The 18,567-nt window shown below is 46.3% G+C and overlaps 1 protein-coding gene across 3 annotated transcripts in view; it reads left to right on the top strand.

Moving 5' to 3' along the window:
• Positions 1–18,567, top strand: part of LOC128330352 (leucine-rich repeat-containing protein 37B-like) — a 70,395-nt gene that overhangs the window by 7,553 nt on the left and 44,275 nt on the right. For 2 of the 3 annotated variants that reach the window (XR_008310054.1, XM_053263068.1), the window contains exons 3-6: positions 8,930–9,001; positions 12,084–12,161; positions 14,178–14,249; positions 15,046–15,120. Coding sequence is in view for 1 of the 3 variants with exons in the window: in XM_053263068.1 (XP_053119043.1) it covers positions 8,964–9,001; positions 12,084–12,161; positions 14,178–14,249; positions 15,046–15,120 (263 nt within the window). In the remaining 2 variants the exon portion in view is untranslated. The remainder of the gene's footprint in view (positions 1–8,929; positions 9,002–12,083; positions 12,162–14,177; positions 14,250–15,045; positions 15,121–18,567) is intronic. The other variant, XR_008310055.1, reaches the window with a different exon arrangement.

The following is an 18,567-nucleotide window of genomic DNA, read 5'->3' as shown; positions in this document are numbered from 1 at the left end:
CTTTGTTTCCTGTCCTTCAACCAGTTAGCAGTCCACACATGTACTTGCCTCCTTATCCCATGACCACTAAGTTTCCTCAGGAGTCTTTGATGAGGAACTTTGTCGAAAGCTTTTTGGACGTCCAGGTATACTATGTTAACTGGACCACCTTGATCCACACACTTATTGACACTCTCAAAGAACTCCAAAAGGTTTGTGGGGCAAGATTTACCTTTGTGGAAACCATGCTGGTTCTCTCCCTGCGGGGCCTGTTCTTCTATGTGCTTTACAATTTTATCCTTGAGGATGCTTTCCATCGAATTGCCTGGAACGGATGTTAAGCTAACCAGCCTATAATTTCCCAGATCACCCCTGGATACCTTTTTGAAAATTGTTGTTACATTTGCTACTTTCCAGTCCTCCGGTACAGGGCCAATTGCAGGGATAAGTTATATATGTTAGCAAGGAGGTCAGCAATTTCACATTTGAGAACTCTTGGATGGATGCCATGCAGCCCTGGTGATTAGTTAGTTTTGGGTTTTTCCAGGCAGTTTTCAACCTCATCTCTTGTCACTTCTATCTGACTCAGTTCTTTAGCCTCCATCCCTGAAAAGCCTGGTTCAGGAACATGTATATATTCTCAGTATCCTGTGCATGAAGATGGACGCAAAGAACTCATTTAGCTTCTCTGCAACCTCCATATCCTCCTTAATAATCCCTTTCACTCCCTCATTGTCTAATGGTCCAACCACCTCCCTGGCAAGTTTCCTGCTTCTGATGTATTTAAATAAGTTTTTGCTATTCTCCTTGATACTTTTAGCTAAATGTTCCTCAAACTCTCTTTTTGCCTCCCTTATTGTCATCTTGCATTTCTTTTGCCAGAGTTTGTGTTCCTTTCTGTTCTCTTTGTTTGGACAGGCCTTCCAATTTCAGAAGGAAGTCTTCTTCCCTTTTATGGCTTCCTTGACTTTACCTATTAGCCATGCTGGCATCCTCCTGGACTTAGTGGTACTTTTCCTCCTTTTGGGTATACAATCTAACTAGGCTTCTAATATTGTGGTTTTGAGTAAACTCCATTCACTCTGGAGGGAAGTGACTTTCCTGATTTTCCCTTTCAGTTTTCTCTTCACCATACTCCTCATTTTGGAGAAGTTTCCTCTTCTGAAATTCAAAATATCTGTGTTAGACTTCCTTGGTGATTCTCTCCCCACATGTATGCTGAATTAGATGGCACTATGGTCACTGTTCCCTAAAGGGTTGATGACACTGACATCCCGCACCAGATCCTGGGTGCCACTCAGGGTTAAGTCCAAGGTTGCCTTCTCTCTGGTCGGTTCCAAGACCAACTGTTCTAGGGCACAGTCATTCAGCGTATCTGGAAATTTGGCCTCTTTGTCATGTCCTGACTGTGAATTTACTCAGTCTATGTGTGGGTAATTGAAGTCACCCATTATTGCAGCCCTGCTTCTCCTTGATGCATCCCTGATTTCCTCCTGCAACTCCCAGTCACTGTCAGCATTTTGATCCAGAGGGCAATAGCACGTCCCCAGTAGCACGTTCCATTTCAGGCTTTGTATTGTCACCCACAGGGTTTCTGTGGAGGACTCCAGTCCACCTAGATTTCCTAGCTTATTAGATTCTATGCCTTCTTTAACATACAGTGCTACTCCACCTCCAAGGTGCCCCTCCCTGTCCTTTCTAGAGTTTATATCCAGGGATAACAGTGTCCCACTGGTTCTCACTGTTCCACCATGTTTCTGTTATGCCCACTATATCTACTTCTGCGTTAGCAACCAAGCACTCCAGTTCACCCATCCTGGATCGGAGGATTCTAGAACTGGCATATAAGCACCTATACTCTGAATCTCTCACCTGGTGCATGCTGTCTTTCTTTTGACTCTTTGACCAGCTGGCACAGGCTCTTGCTGCTCTTTCTGCTCTGTCCTCTTCTGTTTTATCTGAATCTTTTGCATCCTTGCACTTTAAAGGATGGCTTTTGCCGAACCCGTCGGCTATTCCCTAGGCATCATTTTAAAAGCTGCTCTGCAACCTTTTTGATTTAAGCGCCAGCAGTCTGGTTCCATCTTGGTTCAATTGCAGCCCGGCCCTTTTGTACAGGCTTTGCTTCCCCCAAAATGTATACCAGTGCCTAACAAATCTAAACCCCTCTTCCCGTCACCAACGTCTCATTCACACAGTGAAATCCCTCAGCTCTGCCTGTCTCACTGTACCTGCATGTGGAACAGGTAACATTTCTGAGAATGCTACCTTGGGGGTCCTGGACTTCAATACGCTACATACCAGCCTAAATTTGGCTTCCAGGACCTCCCGACTACATTTCCCCACATCGTTGGTGCCGACGTGCACCACGACAGCTGTCTCCTCCCCAGCACTGCCTAACAGCCTATCTAGATGCTGCATGATGTACGCAACCTTCCCACCAGGTGGGCAAGTCACCGTGTGGTCAACACACAGGTCACAAACCCATCTCCCTATACAGTACCTCTAATGATTGAATCACCCACAACAAGGAGGCCTCCACCCCCCAGAGGAGTATCCCCGGTGCGAGACAGACTACGGGGCTGTGCCTGAAACCCAGTCCACACAACCACGTGACGGTTCACCTGTTTTGCTGCGTCAGGGAGGGGGAATTCTGGGTGGTATTTCCCGCTGCAAACCCAGCCCCTTTTGCTGCTCTTTGCGCTCTTCCATGGCGGAAAGGGAGGAATGGATAGACCCTCCTAGTCTGGGGCTGGAAACGGGGGGGGGGGGCGTGTCAGAGGTAGGTGATATGCCATAGGGGTGTGCACGGAACCGCCAAACTGCGGTCCGGCACTGGGGTGGGGGGTTGCTTTAAGAGCAGCGGGAGGGTTTACTTACCCCTCCCGCTGCTTTCCGCTGTGGCACCATAATTGTTAGCATAATTGGGGTGGCAGGATACCTCCCTGCCACCCCTTCCCCGCTGCTGCTTTGCAAAAACTCCCAGTAATGTTTTGCGCGCGCGCACATCCCAAGCTGCCATATCTATATTATGGCCCACATCTTGAGCCCATTTTATCATAGTCGTTTTAACCACTTCATCTCTTGTCTCCTCCAAAAGCAACAACTTATACATCTTAGAGACTAATTTTTCATCATTTTCACACAATTCCTTCTCGAATCTCGACATTTGATCCTCAAATCCAACTTTAAGATCCTTCTTGTAAATTTCATTTAGCAGATGGTACTGAAACCAGTTACTAACCAAATTTTGTACTTCGATTAGGTTTTTTAATTTACAGCCCTTATCTTGAAAACATAACAAGTCCCTATAGGTACCCCATTCAGATTGCATATTTATCTCTTTACGTGTCAAAGCTTCAATCGGGGATACCCATAATGGAGTTTTAGATTCCAGCCACTTTTTGTATTTTACCCACACTCCCATTAGACTCCTTCTTACATAGTGATTGACAAAGTCTTTATGCACTTTACTTTTATCGTATCACAGATATGAATACCATCCAAACCTTCTATCAAATCCTTCCAGATCAAGAATTCTGGGATTTCTTAATGTTATCCATTCTTTTAATCACGTCAAACAAGCAGCATCAAAATACAACCTTAAATCCAGCAGGTAAGACCACCTCTTTCTTTAGCATCAGTTATGTTTTTAAATTTAATTCTTGGCCTTTCCCCTTGCCAAACAAATTTGGTTATGTCCTTTTGCCATTGCTTGAAACAGGTCAACGTATTAATTATAGGAATAGTCTGGAAAAGAAACAACATTTTAGGCAGAACATTCATCTTCACAACTGAAATTCTTCCCATTAAAGATACGTTCATTCTAGTCCATCTTTGCAAATCAATTTTTACTGTATTCCATATTTTGATATAATTACACCCAAGTATTTAATTTTCTTCTCCACTTTCAATTCGCTTATTTCATAAAGGCTATCATTGGATTTCTGGTCCATATTTTTTGTCAACACCTTCGTTTTACTCTTATTTATATAAAACCCAGCCAATTGGCCAAATTGTTCTATTTTTTCCAAGAGCCTTCTGATCTTCTCTAATGGATTTTCTAGAAAAACCACCACATCATCCGCAAACACTCAAAGTTTATACTCCTGTTTCCCAACTTTCGGGCCTTGTATTTGTTCATCTTCTCTAATATTTCTACAAAGCACTTCCAGAACTAGTATAAAAAGTAATGGGGAAAGTAGACAACCTTGTTCTCACTCAGACCTTCTGGGTTGCAAAACAACTTGAACATAAGTGCATTTATAAATGAATGAATGAATGAATGAATGAATGAATATAATATTGTTCCAGAAGTTTTTGTAATTTTCTGCCATGAAACAAGCCACTTATAGGCCTTTTTAGTCAGTTTTTGTTTTTAAAGCCAGCAAATTTTCCAATCTGTTTTAAATTAAATATTCAGAGGCTTCTCAGTCTCCCCCACACACCCCATATCAAACCCCTATGGCAAGCAGATCCCTATATATGGTGTGTGTGTGTGTGTGGGGGGGTAACCACAAAAAGAAATTCCCATTCTACCTGGCAAAAGCTGTGCTGGCTGGTCTGGGCAGAGGGTCTCCTGCTGCAGAGAACTCTGCCTGACTGCTTGCCTGCCTCCTTGCTTGCTTGGGGTCTACCGAATTCAGGCTTCAGGGAGGCCTGCACAGAGGCCTCTCTGTAAGCTCCACCCACCCGCCGATCAGCTGAGAGGCGGGGAGAGAAGAGCTCTGCAGTTTTCAGGCCGATCCTAGGCTGGAGGGCAAGGCAAGCAGGACGGCAAGTGGCTGAGGGACCCTGGGGCTGGGCAGGTGGGCAATGGGGGGGCAGGCACTGGCAGCCCCCCCCAGTGGTGCCTAGGGCATGTGCCCTGGCTGCCCCCCCAATTATGCCCATGCTGCACAGAACCCATTAGCTATGTACGGTGGCAAGAGCCAGGACAAGACACAACTAGGGTAATAGGGGCCTCTGGGTTTCACATAGAGAGCCCCCATTTCTCTTATGGTGTTATTTTTGGAGTCCTTCCTTCCTTCCTTCCTTCCTTCCTTCCTTCCTTCCTACACTCATAGCCTGATACAGCACCTGGAGTCTTATGAGAGCCCCTCTTAGCCAACAGTCTACTTATCCAAGTATCTCCTGTGTGGAGTAGCAGGAAGAAATGCAAGGAGCAACAGGCCTTAAAACACAACTGTTACAGCATGAAAGATGAAGCTTTGCAGAACTCCACCCCCAGCTACTCTCTCAAAACTATATGAGCTCCAAACTAGACTTGTAAAAGAATATTATCCGACACAATTAATAGAATGGGTAGAATAATTCTACAAAATATTCTCTCCTATGCCAAATAATCTAGGAGAATATTCTTTGCATAAAACAGCCACCAAACTCCACTTTGAGCACTCTTTCCAATCCTGGCCTTAAAAGGTAGGGTTTTTAAATCTGCATTGGATAGTTGTGTCCAAGAATTCTTTCTGACACCTGTAGCAATGGTAGTCCTTATGTGTGTTGCGATCAGGGCAGCTGCCTTGCTCACCTACCACTTGTCCTGGGTCAGATGGTGGTCCACTAGAGCCTTGATCACCCTCTTAGTTTTGCTGCCTGTTTGGGACTGGCTTTCTTTCTTTCTTTCTTTCTGTGCATGAGAGAGAGAGAGAGGTTGTTGAGCATCTGAAAGACCACAACTGTGAGCTTGGTGGGTCACAACTGTGTAGGTTTAAATGAAGGGATGGGCAACACCAGACTGGATCATTGGCCTTCTTTCTTCCGCTCCTGCCATGCATAGGTAGTAGCTCTACAACTTTTAATTGATCAATCAGTCAAAATGGTGCCTCCAATTTAATTAGGTAGCAGATTTGTATATATAATTAACACTACTCTTAACAATTACAGATAGCATGCATCACCTTAAAAGAGGCATGCTCCTTTTCCTCTTGTGTAGGAGGGAATGTCTCCTTCCCATCATCTTAGATTACGTCTCCTATGACACAAAAACAAAGAATAAATTCCTGAAAATCATTATGTGGAACTAGTTGAGATTCCTGCCCAGAACAAGACCAGAACTCTGTGAATGGTGTACCTCTCATGTGTGGAGACAGGCTGGTGCAGACATTTCACTCATTAAGAGGCGTTTGAGTGAAATTTATAATCCACAATGCATCATTGTCATTCCCCCTATATCTCAGTTGACATTCCTTGGTGAATTATTTGTTGGTTGAGCCCCACATTGAGGGTATTTCCCTTTTCCTTGGACCTCAATTATCTCAAGCAGGGTGAGAACAAAAGGAGCTGGGTTATTGCTGCAGGACGCTTTCCAGATTAGACCCTAAAACGGGGTCAGGACGTATCTCTGAAGTGTGCTTCCACACTTCCTGTGTTGTGGCACCACAGTCCTGACACTGACTGCAGGGTACCATTCATATGTTAGTACTGTTCATATGCCTTGCTTTGAATTTAATCACTCTGATTTAGTGCTATGGCGTCATTTATCCGGCGTAAAAAAGGTGACTTTTCCCCAGGTTGTTAGTTTTCGCAAGACTGCTCCCCCTGCGGGTTTTATGTTTTGACTGCGATTTGCCTGAATGAGGCATCTAGCTGCTTTTAAGTGGCTAATCTGGAAAGCGCCCAGGGGAACTTTGTGTGTGTGTAGCATTCACCAGAAACACCAAGCTTATGAGAATATACTTGGTTCTGCCATTTCAGTGCAGTTAATCAGGAGTGGAAGAGCCTTGCTCTTGGCACAATACATTTCTCTGATTTTTCCCCTATAATGAAATGTTTCTGTGTATTAAGAATGTATACAGCACTTTGTTGGAACAGAGTTGGGGGTGTGATTTATGAGGGCAAGTGGGAGAGGCTAAAACTGGTGCAGATCAGAGGATGTGGCTTGTAGGTTTCATTATTAACCCTTTTCTCCCCCATAATTTCAGTATTGTGATCTAGGAGGGAGGGCTTCCAAGTCAGAAGGTTGTCTTTCTGTATACTAGATGAACTGTGGAATACTGTGTGGAATAAGTTCTCATACAGGGTTATTTCAGCAAATTATTGGGAGAGTGAGCTGAATACAGTTCACAGGCCACATTTAACCCCACCGAGGTTGCACCAGGCATACAAGAATACCTCCCCTAATTTCTAGAGAGGCTACAATACCATAGGGTCACTAATGTGACTGTGTATAGTAGTATTTGGCTTACATGTTTGTTCACATGATCCTTAATGCCAGTGGACTGGTTCAAATGATACAGACCAGTAGCACACAGTAACAGGAAGGGGCGTGTTGAGAATGCGCCTGTCGGGACTTCTTCCTGAAACCCAGTGCCCTCCAGTCACATCCCTTAATCATGTGTTGGGACTGTTCATCTGAGTAATCGCTATACACGTTCTCCAAATAATTGTTTAAACAAAGGGAGAGTGCCAGGAGATCAGTGGTGGATGTCAGTGCGCCCCTTCCTGTTCATATGTGCTGCCAGGCCATATTGTTTGAATTGACTCGCTATCAGCGAAAACCCCAAACTCACTTTATTAAGTTTATTAGATGATGAACAAAAGCAAAGCAAATTAGGAAAGGTGTGGATGCTGGACTCAGGTGCAGTGCCCGCCACAAGCATGCCATCAAGCCCCACCCACTCCCCCACACCAGTATGCGCTGTAGCCCCATCCCTATGCTTTCTGTGAGCCTTCCAAATAGTTTTGTACCACCACAAAAATATGTTTCTGTTTTTTCAAAAAATGAAGTTTTTCTTTTAATTTCTCTTATAATTCTCCTTCTTTGTTATTTATTCTTGCATATAAAGGAAAATCTTGATAAATTATTGGTAACTTTAAAAAAAGTATGCTTGTTCTTTGCCTTTTCTAATAGATTATTTTGTTTGCCTGTCTTCTTTTTCAGCATTTTCTATATTTAGCATTCTCTGCATTTGGGCCTCTTTATTCTATGAGGATTCACAGAAATGCTCCAGTTGCTGGGTCTGGCTTTTATGCTCCTGTCAAGTTCTGCTCGACTAGAGATGCCAAGAGAGCACAGTGTGCTTGCAACTGGCAGTGCCTATTTCAAAAATCCCCTTTGAAGGTACATAGGAAACTGCCATATACTGAGTCAGACCATTGGTCTATCTAGCTCAGTATTGTCTTCACAGACTGGCAGCGGCTTCTCCAAGGTTGCAGGCAGGGATCTCTCTCAGCCCTATCTTGGAGAAGCCAGGGAGGGAACTTGAAACCTTCTGCTCTTCCCAGAGTGGCTCCATCCCCTGAGGGGAATATCTTACAGCGCTCACACATCAAGTCTCCCATTCATATGCAACCAGGGCAGACTCTGCTTAGATATGGGGACAAGTCATGCTTGCTACCACAAGACCAGCTCTCTTCTCCACAAAGAGGTACTTTGCCTCATAATCTAAGACTAATCTAATCTTAGTTTGCTGAGCCTCAAAGCCAAACTGGACACCCATACATGCAGTTCTGAGCAGGAGCATGGAAGATCTGTTCAGTTTGGGGTTGTGTAGATTCCAGTAGTGGCTCGTGAGCGTGCCGCTGGGGGCGGGGGGTGGCAGGAGGCATCTTTAAGGGAAAAGAAAGTTGCTGCTTTCCTCGGCAGCATGCCTCCCAGCAGCCCCTGCGGCAGGGAATCACCGCCGCCACTCACCTGGCATAAATGGAGCCGAGCCCCGCCATTAGCCAGGTGAGTGGTGGTGACGATTCCCCACTGCAGGGGCTGCTGGGAGGCACGCTGTGGAGATAAGCAGCGACTTTCTTTCCCCTTAAAAATGCCTCCCCCCCCCCAAGCGGCGCTTCACGAGCCACTACTGGTAGATTCTTGACCTCTATTAAAGCTGACCAGTCCAGGCCAGTGGCAGTGGATGAGAAAAGACAAAACAGATGAGCTGAGGGAGAAAGGTGGAGTTGGACACACCTTTGTAGTCTCCCTAGTTTAATCATTGCTATGTGCTCTTTTAAACAGGGACTTGTCAAGTAATGCAATCCAGACCATTGAGATGAATTCACGTGAAGCTGTCCCGTTTGTGCAGCTTATGTAAGTCATTAAGCATAAAGACAATAAATGGGGATGGGATGGGGGAGCACGGATGGATTAGGTTTCCACCCTGAGGCTCTGGGCCTCCATCTCCCAAGCTTCTGCCCTAGAAGCAGTTTCCCCCGCACAACCATTTCTAAAACGACGAGGGTTCTGGGGGTCAGGCCTGCTGCTAGGGGCCACAGTTTCTAAGTGTGGACGCTTTGGCCCATAATTCCGGGTCTGTATGGGGTTGGGTTACTCACTGCTGAGTGATGCTGTGTACTGTGCATGTGCTTCTTTATCATGATTTTACATTTTCCTGGACTGCGCCCAGAGTTCTAAAAGCAAGGCTGAGTCAGATCTCAGTCCTGGAATCTATTCTCATATGTGATGCCTTGTTTACAGAAATCTCTCTGCGAGAAGGCTCACTCGGTACCTGGTCTTGTGGTAGCAAGCATGACTTGTCCCCTTTAGCTAAGCAGGGTTGGGTATGAATGGGAGACTAGAAGTGTGTGCACTGTAAGATATTCCACTCAGGGGATGGAGCTGCTCTGGGAAGAGCAGAAGGTTCCAAGTTCCCACCCCGGCATCTCCAAGAGAAGGTTGTGAGAGATTCCTGCCTGCAACCTTGGAGAAGCCGCTGCAAGTCTGTGTAGACAATACTGAGCTAGATAGACCACTGGTCTGACTCAGTATATGGCAGCTTCCTATGTTCCTTGTCCTTTAGCCACCAGGCAAAGACCTTTATGTTTTCCAAGGCCTTTTGAAATAACAGCTGACTTGTTTTTAGCCTGCCTAGTTCTGAAATTTTATTTTATTTGTATATTTATATCTCGCTCTTTCCCTAAGAAGCCCAGAGCAGTATACATGGTAATGTTTATCCTCCCAACAACCCTGTGAGGTAGGTTAGACTGAGGGAAAAGTGACTGGCCCAGAATCACCCAGTGAGTTTCATGGCTGAACAGGGATTTGAACCCAGGTCCCTCCAGTCCTAGTCCAGGGCTTTAACCACTGCACTACACTGGCTCTCCCACTTCACTGCTTTAATCTTGTGGTTTTTTTCCTGCTGTGTTTAAATTGTTTTATTCATTGTAACTGCTGCCTTGAAAACATCTTTTTGTGGAAGATGTTATATATTTAACTAATGAACTGCTCTTAGTGCCAGAGCTGAGCCCTGGGGAATGGGAAGTCATACCAAAGTGTTGCTGAGCATCTGTAGAAGGCAGGGCTTCCCGTGAGCCCAAGATTGCCAGAGTCAGAGAGCCTGGCTTCCAGGCCAGCTTAAACAATGGCCCTCTTCTTCATCTTAGAAATAGGCACTGGAGCTTCAGACAGGAGATGAATTAGCACGACTAGCTGAGGGTGTTAGGAAAGGGTCTTTGGACATAAGAGTTGAAAAGGCCAGTGTTACGGTCCAGGCCTGATTTATATACTAAATATGCTCATTAGCTAGTATATAAAATTAGGCCTGTCTCATAGTGTCACCAAGTGACCAAGTTCTTTTATATAGTGACCATGTAGGATCTGGGCGCAAGGAAGAAAGGAGATCAAACTAATCCTAAAATGATTCAATGGGCTTTATTGAGTATAAAAGAATAACAACATCAATCTAGAAAGCAGAACACTCTATCAATATTACTAACAGTATTTAAACAGAACATCCTAGCCAGCACCAATGATCAACCCGTGTTCCTAACTAACATATGTGTGTGTATTAAATCTTCCTAAAGCCTAATATAATTCAGATATAGACAGAAAAGGGGGGGGGTAAGGAAGGCTGAGGACTGGCATGGTTTGGGGAGATTAGGAATTAGTAGAGGAAAAAAGGGGGGGAGGAGAAGGAGGGGAAAAGATGGAGGGATCCAAGGCTTGTAGGGGCAGCATATTACCAGGATCAGAGACTTGAGAGTGGTGGATCTCTTCAGCTGAAGGAGCGAGGCTTTTGTCTGGAGACAGGAGCTTTTGGATCAAGCATGCAGTTTGCTCAGAGCACGGCTGAGAGTCAGAGCACCATGGCTGGAGAAGTCTTGACTTCTCACTGCGCAGTAGAAGTCACAAACAGCTCCTGCCCATGGACAGAGTTCCTGCTTGTTGCCCCGTGGCTTAGCAGCAAACTCTGGGATTGCATGTGAGCTGCTCTTGCATGTAGGCACAAGATTGCTTGTAGGCACAAGACTGCCAGCTCTCTGTCCAGTAGCCTCATTCTTTATAGTTGTATTTTCCTTTGATCTCGCATAGAGTCTATTCAAATCTCATCTTTTTCTGGGTCCCCAAAAAGGGGTGACAATGCTGTTACCTTCTGGATAATGCCTTTTAATTATTCAGGATATTGGCCAGTCCAGAGAAATCTGAATCCCATCTTCTGTACGCTGTGAGCTTAGAAAGGGAAGGGGGGGGGGGGACATTGCCCAAAGCAATTCTGCATCTCTGAGCTGCAAATGGGCATCTTTTCTTGTCCCCAGATTTGGGCCAGGTCCCAGAAGGTGTTCGTAAAAGGACTAAATCTACAGGTGTTCTCCTAGGGTGGAATTTCTATAGACAGCAACTGAGTAATCCCCTTTGGGCATAGCAGAGCCATCATTGACAAAGATTAACATAGATTTCTTGCAACAGGAAAGGGGAGATCAGCCCCTGGCCTCTTCCACAGACATTATCTGATAGTGAGTTACATTTTAGCATATTGATTAGCTCAGGCCTAGCCCTTGTGTTTCTGTGAGTGCCCATTTCACAATACAATGCTGGATTGCCTCCTCCTTCACAGAGCAGTTGACCTTGGTGTCAGTTCACCTTGAGTCCAGGCATTAATTCATTTCTTAATATAAAATGAAATCAGACACAGGCCTGAATTCTATATACGTATTAATATTTTGGGGTGCCCCTAAGTCTAAGGTTGTGGTGCCAAACACCAGCTGCCCCACTGGAAAGGACACCACCCTCATACTTTGCTGCAGGGGCTTCATGTAGCAATTTGACCTCCACCATCAGACAGGAATATCAAAGGAAAGATAGTTTTTCCTATCCCATCTACCTTTTAAAAAATATTAAAATGTAATGCTTATTTTGTACACTGCAAAATCCTGTGCACAATGCTTGTTTCCAGAGACCTCAGCGGCAATCTCACTGAGAATCTCACTCATGGGGCATTCGAGGTCCGGCATGGAATGCAGTTTATCAAGACGTAAGTGAATGCAAATGTGAAAATAGTCAATCTGTTATTGCAGAGTAAGGTACTTTGTTGGACCCCAGGGAGGGTTCAACCCCTCCCCTCAACTCTTTTGAATGGCAGAGTTCAACCCTAGAAGATGTAGCATATGGCTCTGTCTATCTATCTATCTATCTATCTATCTATCTATCTATCTATCTATCTATCATATTTTTATACTGCCTGATATGTATCTCTCCCGGTGTACAGCTATGAGATAGACAGGTAGAGATATGTATATCTCTAGGCGGTGTATAATGAAAAGAGGGCCTCTGAACTTGTGCGGAGAGCAGCTCTCTTGCCACTCAGTAACCACAGTCTGCCTGGATATATGGGAGGTTAAAGAAAAGGGTTTTTCAGTCAGAAGCTACAGCTTTGAAGGAGGCTTCCTCCAGTGCTTCTCTCTTTTGAGAAGTTATTAACCGCTGATGCCAGGGCTGGAAACCTAGGCTCGAAAATGATGCGTCAAAACCTGCGATGTGGGTATGTAGGCATCAGCTCAGAAGGAGATTGACTAAGCATCTGGCCCAGGGATGTAGCCACCATTGGACAAGGAGAGACCAATGTCCCTGTGCCACTGTGTCTGGGGCCACCACGGTGTCCCCCACCCCCTCTTACACCTAGCCAGTGAATGAAACTCTTGTTCCGAGCGAGAGAGAGAGAGGAAGAAAGCATCCATTTGGCGAACAAAGTGCTGGCTGGGAGCAGAGAAGGCACCGCATGTCCCCCCTAGCCACATGCCCCCCCTTCCCAGAGCTAGCATGTTCCCTGTGTCGGTGTGCATCTGACGCTGATACAGGGGGCATGGCTGGCACATGTGCAAGGGCAGCAGCCTGTCCCCGAGCCATCAGCAAGCCTCCAGCTCGAGTGATCTGGCCAACACTGATCAAATCTAGGGAGGATGTAGCTCATACAAGGCTCTTGCCTGTCTGTGGGCCTGTGTGGTGTGCCTGGCGGGCTTTCAGTCCTCAAAAGTCACTAGCTCACAAACACATTGCTGGTCCACCTACCCACACACACCTTGGGCTAAACCACATGACGCGGCAGGAAAATGACTTGACTAGCAAGCCCTCCTGTCTTCTACCAAAGACGAGCACAGGGCTCTGTGGCCGCCAGGAGTCAACACCGACTCAACAGCACAGTTGACATGTTTGTTTGGTCCTGGGGTGTTTGCTTTTTATTATCTAATGAGCACCTGGGAGTGGGAGTGGGGCTGGTCTAGAAATGGATCATTATGTTGGGGGTGGGGTGGGGGGGCTTCTAACCCTTTAGCCCCACTACAGTCCCAATCTGGATTGGGCTATACACACACAAACACACACATGGGATTTGCCTCCCAGTGTCTCTGAAGATACCGAGGAGAGACGGTTGATCTGCACAGTGCATCTAATTGGGGCAGGGCAACATACTGTATCTTGGACTAGCCTGCCATTTGTAACCTGCTGGCAGTGGTGGATTAACACATAGGCAAAGAAGGCACTTGCCTACAGCGGCAAATTTTGAGGAGTAGCATTACTCCTCAAGTGACATTACTCTGCCACTTGCATTTGGGGGGCAGGGGAAAGTTGAATCTACTTTGAAAACTTTTTATACCGCTGCTGTCCAAAGGCAGCGAGAGCTCCTAGTGGGCCCGCCTGCCTCCCAAATCACGACAGGTCATCAGGCCGTCTTCGTACATGCATGTGGCAGGATGGTGGTGGAGATGGCGGTGAGAGCTCCTCCCACAGGCCCACCTACCTCTCAAATGACAGGTCGGGTTTGGGGGCCTCTCTGCACACATGCACACAAGGCCTGAAATGGGCTGAAAACATTTTAAAAGTAGATTTAACCCCGCCCCCAAGCCCTTTACTTGTAAAGGGGAACGCTTCCTGGGACGGAAAATCTATGGTCCCCTATGGGCGGCAAATAGCTTCATCCGCCCCTGCCTCCTGGAGCTCCTTCCCGCATTTTGCTAAGCTTGTAACCAATGGGTCTAATTCCTCCCCACTGCAGGGTTCTCAACCATCATCCGCTGAAAGGCATTGATGATGCCAGTTTTTACAGGCTTCCCTCACTGAAGCTTCTGTAAGTACCAGAAATGAATTAATTATTACCATGATCACTGATTTTTCTGCATCTTAGACAGACACTCCTCTTCAGGGCCACTGTGTGGTCCAGAAGAACTCATCAGACTTTTTCCATATTTTTTTTGTCATGTTAAAATCTGAGGGTACATTTCTGACTATGTGAAAGTGCCTCAGAGTATATGCAGAGTATATGGCACTTCCTTGTATTCTGTTTTTAATGCAGGGCTTCAACTCTAAAATGTATGATATAATAATAATAATAATAATGAAGAAGAAGAAGAGAGTTTCTTGGAGTATGTGCTGATTGCCAAGTTTGTTTTCAGCCAAGATTTTGTCCCTGGAACATAAGAATTAATGATAACGAATTAAGCTCCTTTGATCATGTGCAGGCTGCTTTTGTGTCATCACCAAATAAATTAGATCAGCCCTCATGCATTTGGTACTGGAGGTCCAGCTTGCTGGTCGGAGGCATGATTTCAGGGCAGGCTGAAGCTAGTTACTCAGTGGTGAGAAAAACACACTCTGCATGTGCTTTGAAGCACTCTTTTCTTTAGTACTGTTGACTAAACAGTACTCCAGGGCTAAGACTCCAGAGCTAAGCCATGATGCTTTCTCCCTTTTCCATTCTGCCTGATGTGGAGTTGTGTGGTTCGAAAGCAGCAAACCCAACAAGCTTCATGAAATTGGGTCTCCCTAGACATTATTTCTGCTACACCACACTGGCTTTCTCTTTCTCTTTTGGATCTCATGATATCTGGCATTGGCATTGCAAAAACTCTCTGTCCTTATTTCAGAGACCTTAGTTCTACAGAAATGACCCCAAAGATATTGGAGGCCCTGCTCCAGTCATCCCAGCAATTGAAGACTCTGTAAGTACTATCTACACCCTTTTCCTTTTTTTGGTTGCCAAACGAGAAAAGAAAAGAGACAACTGGAAACGGGGAGTCAGCCTTGCTCTAACCCACTCCTCCTCCTCCTCCTCAGCCCTCTAAGTAGGTAGATAGGGGCGACTTCAGAGGCTGTAGTTTTTCCTGCGAGGAGGACGGTTTACCAATACTCACACTGCTACCAAGTTGCTAGCCAATCCACACTTCTTGCCCAACATGTTATCAAGTTTTGCTGTGGGAATGGAAGTCATGCTAGAGTGGTAGTTTAGGGAACAGGCATTCCTCAGAAACTTGACAGGGGCTTCTCAGCGAGGTGGTCAGAAATGACAGACAAGCTTCCCTTAAGCCGGGGGTATAGTGAAGGGGGGGACGCACAGGGACGGAGTGCAGGTACTTCTTACTCGGCTTCTCTGACTGTTGGGGTGTGCATGGCCATGGGGGCTGTCATGGAGAGTGCCTGCACTTCTGAATTTGCAATGACATCACTGCCTGAAGCTTGTCTACCACTACCAAACTTCCCCCTGAAATATGGAGCTACAGGACTGTTGGGTGTGTTCTAAGCTGTACGCTCAGTCTGTGTGGACCAATGGTGCGGGCAACAGCCCTGGCCAGCACCCTGTGTGGGTTGAAGGAGTGCAGGAACATTCCCCAGAATCCTCTGCAACACAGAGATGTTGTGTGGCAGATATGCAGGGAGTCTGCAGGAGACAAAAACCCGGAAAAGATTCCCTGATGGTAAAAAGTTTGAAAACCACTTAGCTAAAGTAATGAGTATCTTTGGGCATCATGTTGAGACATCTCCCAGTTCTGTCTTCTCCGGAAATATCTCTTCATTAAAAAAGGGTTCCTTCCTTCTTCTCCTTCACAGGCTGTGTGCTTTCCCTCACCAGCACTCAAACACAAATGGAGTGGGGCCATAGCTTAATGACAGAGCTTTGCACATGCAGGGTCCCAGATTCACTCTCTGGCATTTCCAGTTAAAATAATCTCAGGGAACAGAGCTAGGATAGACCTCTTCTGGGCAGAAGAGCTTCATCCTAACCAGCAGCTGTAACATAAAGGTAAAGTTGCGCCATTGAGTTGGTGTCGACTCCTGGCGACTACAGAGCCGTGTGGTTTTCTTTGGTAGAATACAGGAGAGGTTTACCATTGCCATCTCCCACACAGGATGAGATGATGCCTTTCAGCATTTTCCTCTATCGTTGCTGCCCAATATAGGTGTTTCCCATAGTCTGGGAAACATACCATCAGGAATTCGGACCGGCAACTTTATGCTCACTAGGCAAGTTATTTCCCCACTGCGCCATTAGGTGGCAACCAGCAGCTCTTTAATAAGGTGTACCCAGCTCTTTAATAAGGTGGTGGTGGTGGTGGGGAATCTTCCTCCCCAGCTACTGCTTCCCAGACAATCACTCCCCCCACACTTGCTTTTTACTCACACACGACTGCTCAACGGGAGTGCACACAGCTCCCAAACTTGTGTAGGATGCATCTCCTACCCAAGTACTACCGATGGTGTGAAGTGCCCTATGATCTTACTAATCAATAAGCTGCATCGCTACTAATAATAACTCATAGTCAAATCTTAGTTGTGTGGAGACTGTCAAGCTCCCTGTAATTGACTGCATAACCCTCTAGCTGTCAAGGCACATGTTTCTTGGCTGCTCAGTATCCCTATGCATGATCTACTTCCTTCCACATTGGTCATGCTGCTTGATTCAGCAGTCACATGCGTATTGCTTTTGTTCCACCAGGATCCATGAAACTACAGCCCTGGATCCCCTGGTTAGGGATTTGCGAACCAGTTCTAATTCGAACCAGTTATAATTCGAACAGGGATGGTTCGATGGTTTGAATTCAAACCAAACGAGCCATCAGGTTCAAGCTGCAGGTTCAAATTCTAACCAAACTGGGGGTGGTTCGATTTGAACCAGTTCAAACCAGTTTGAACTGGTTTGAACCTCCAAAAGTGGGTGGGGTGGTAGCTGGAACCGATGGGTACCTAGCCTCCAAACTCCAAAGCAATTGGACACTCGTACGATTTTTTAATGAATTTTTGAATTTTATTTTTATTTTTTCTCATAGGGTACAAAAGAGTAGGTGAAAAGATGAGGTTGCTCCTTCTACAAACAGCTGCCTCTATTGCAGGGCTGCTCTACTTTGGCCCTCCTCCAGGTGTTGGCCTACAACTCCCATAATCTCTGGCTATTGACCACTGTGGCTGGGGATTATGGGAGTTGTAGTCCAAAACAGCTGGGGGCCTAAATTGAGCAGGCCTGCTCTATGGGCATCTCTGTGTTTTCTCTCTAGACAACATGTGGCGGGCATTGGGTCCAGCAAGCCCCATCTTCCCCACTGCCCCACCCAACAGAGAGCAGGCAAGTGGGTAGAATTTGGTAGCTTGCATTCTCTCTAAGGGCAGTGCCAGTAGTCCCTGCTCAATTTAGGCCCCCAGCTGTTTTGGACTACAACTCCCATAATCCCCAGCCACAGTGGTCAATAGCCAGGGATTATGGGAGTTGTAGGCCAACACCTGGAGGAGGGCCAAAGTAGAGCAGCCCTGCAATAGAGGCAGCTGTTTGTAGAAGGAGCAACCTCATCTTTTCACCCACTCTTTTGTACTCTGCCCCAATCAGAAACTATGGTAGCTGCTCTTGGTAACAATCACCGTGCAGGAGCAGCCATTCAGTGCCCGCCTGCCTGTCACTCCGTCTCTACGCAGCATGGCAAACAAGCAAATGAGCAGCCACCGCTGCTTCCAAGCACTCACCTACGCTTTCCTTCTTGAAGGCTCTATCTGCTCCCTCACAGATTGAATGAACAACTGACTGAAAGGAAGCTGGGGCGGATGGCAGAGATCACCTCTGCTTGCTCTTGTTCTCTCTCTCTCTCTCTTTCGTGCAGTAGGAGAAATGGGGCTTCTTCAAGAGGGAGAGGGAGCAAGCAAGCAATCGAGGCAATGGCTCCTTGCATGAGCAGGCACTTGCACACTCCATCTTTGGTCATCACAGTGGTAGGGATGGGGGAGGAGAGCTGGTTTTGAGGTAGTGAGCATGAATTGTCCCCATTGTTAAGAAGGGCTTGCACTTGGTTGGGTGACTACATGTGAGCATGGTAAGATATTCCCCTTAGGAAATGGGGTCATAGCTCAGTGGAAGAGCATCTGCATGCTGAGGTTCACTTCCTGGCTTCTCCTGATAGGTCTGGGAAAGACTCCTGCCTGAAACCTCAGAGAGCTGCTGCCAGTCAGTGTAGACAATGCTGAGCTAGATGGGCCAAGGGTCTGACTCCCTCAAAGGCAGCTTCCAATGTCCCTATGTTCTCCTGCTGCACCACCCAGAGAGGGAGGGAGGGAGGGCGAGCGAGCGAATGGACAGCGGTGACACAGCTTGTGCTTTCTGAGCAGTACCTTGGGGTTGAAGATTCCCT

This window comes from Hemicordylus capensis, chromosome 6 (genome assembly GCF_027244095.1).
Source record: "Hemicordylus capensis ecotype Gifberg chromosome 6, rHemCap1.1.pri, whole genome shotgun sequence".
In the NCBI taxonomy this organism is placed as follows: domain Eukaryota; kingdom Metazoa; phylum Chordata; class Lepidosauria; order Squamata; family Cordylidae; genus Hemicordylus; species Hemicordylus capensis.
Note: the sequence above shows the minus strand (reverse complement) of the source record. Positions and strands in the feature narration are given on the sequence as shown.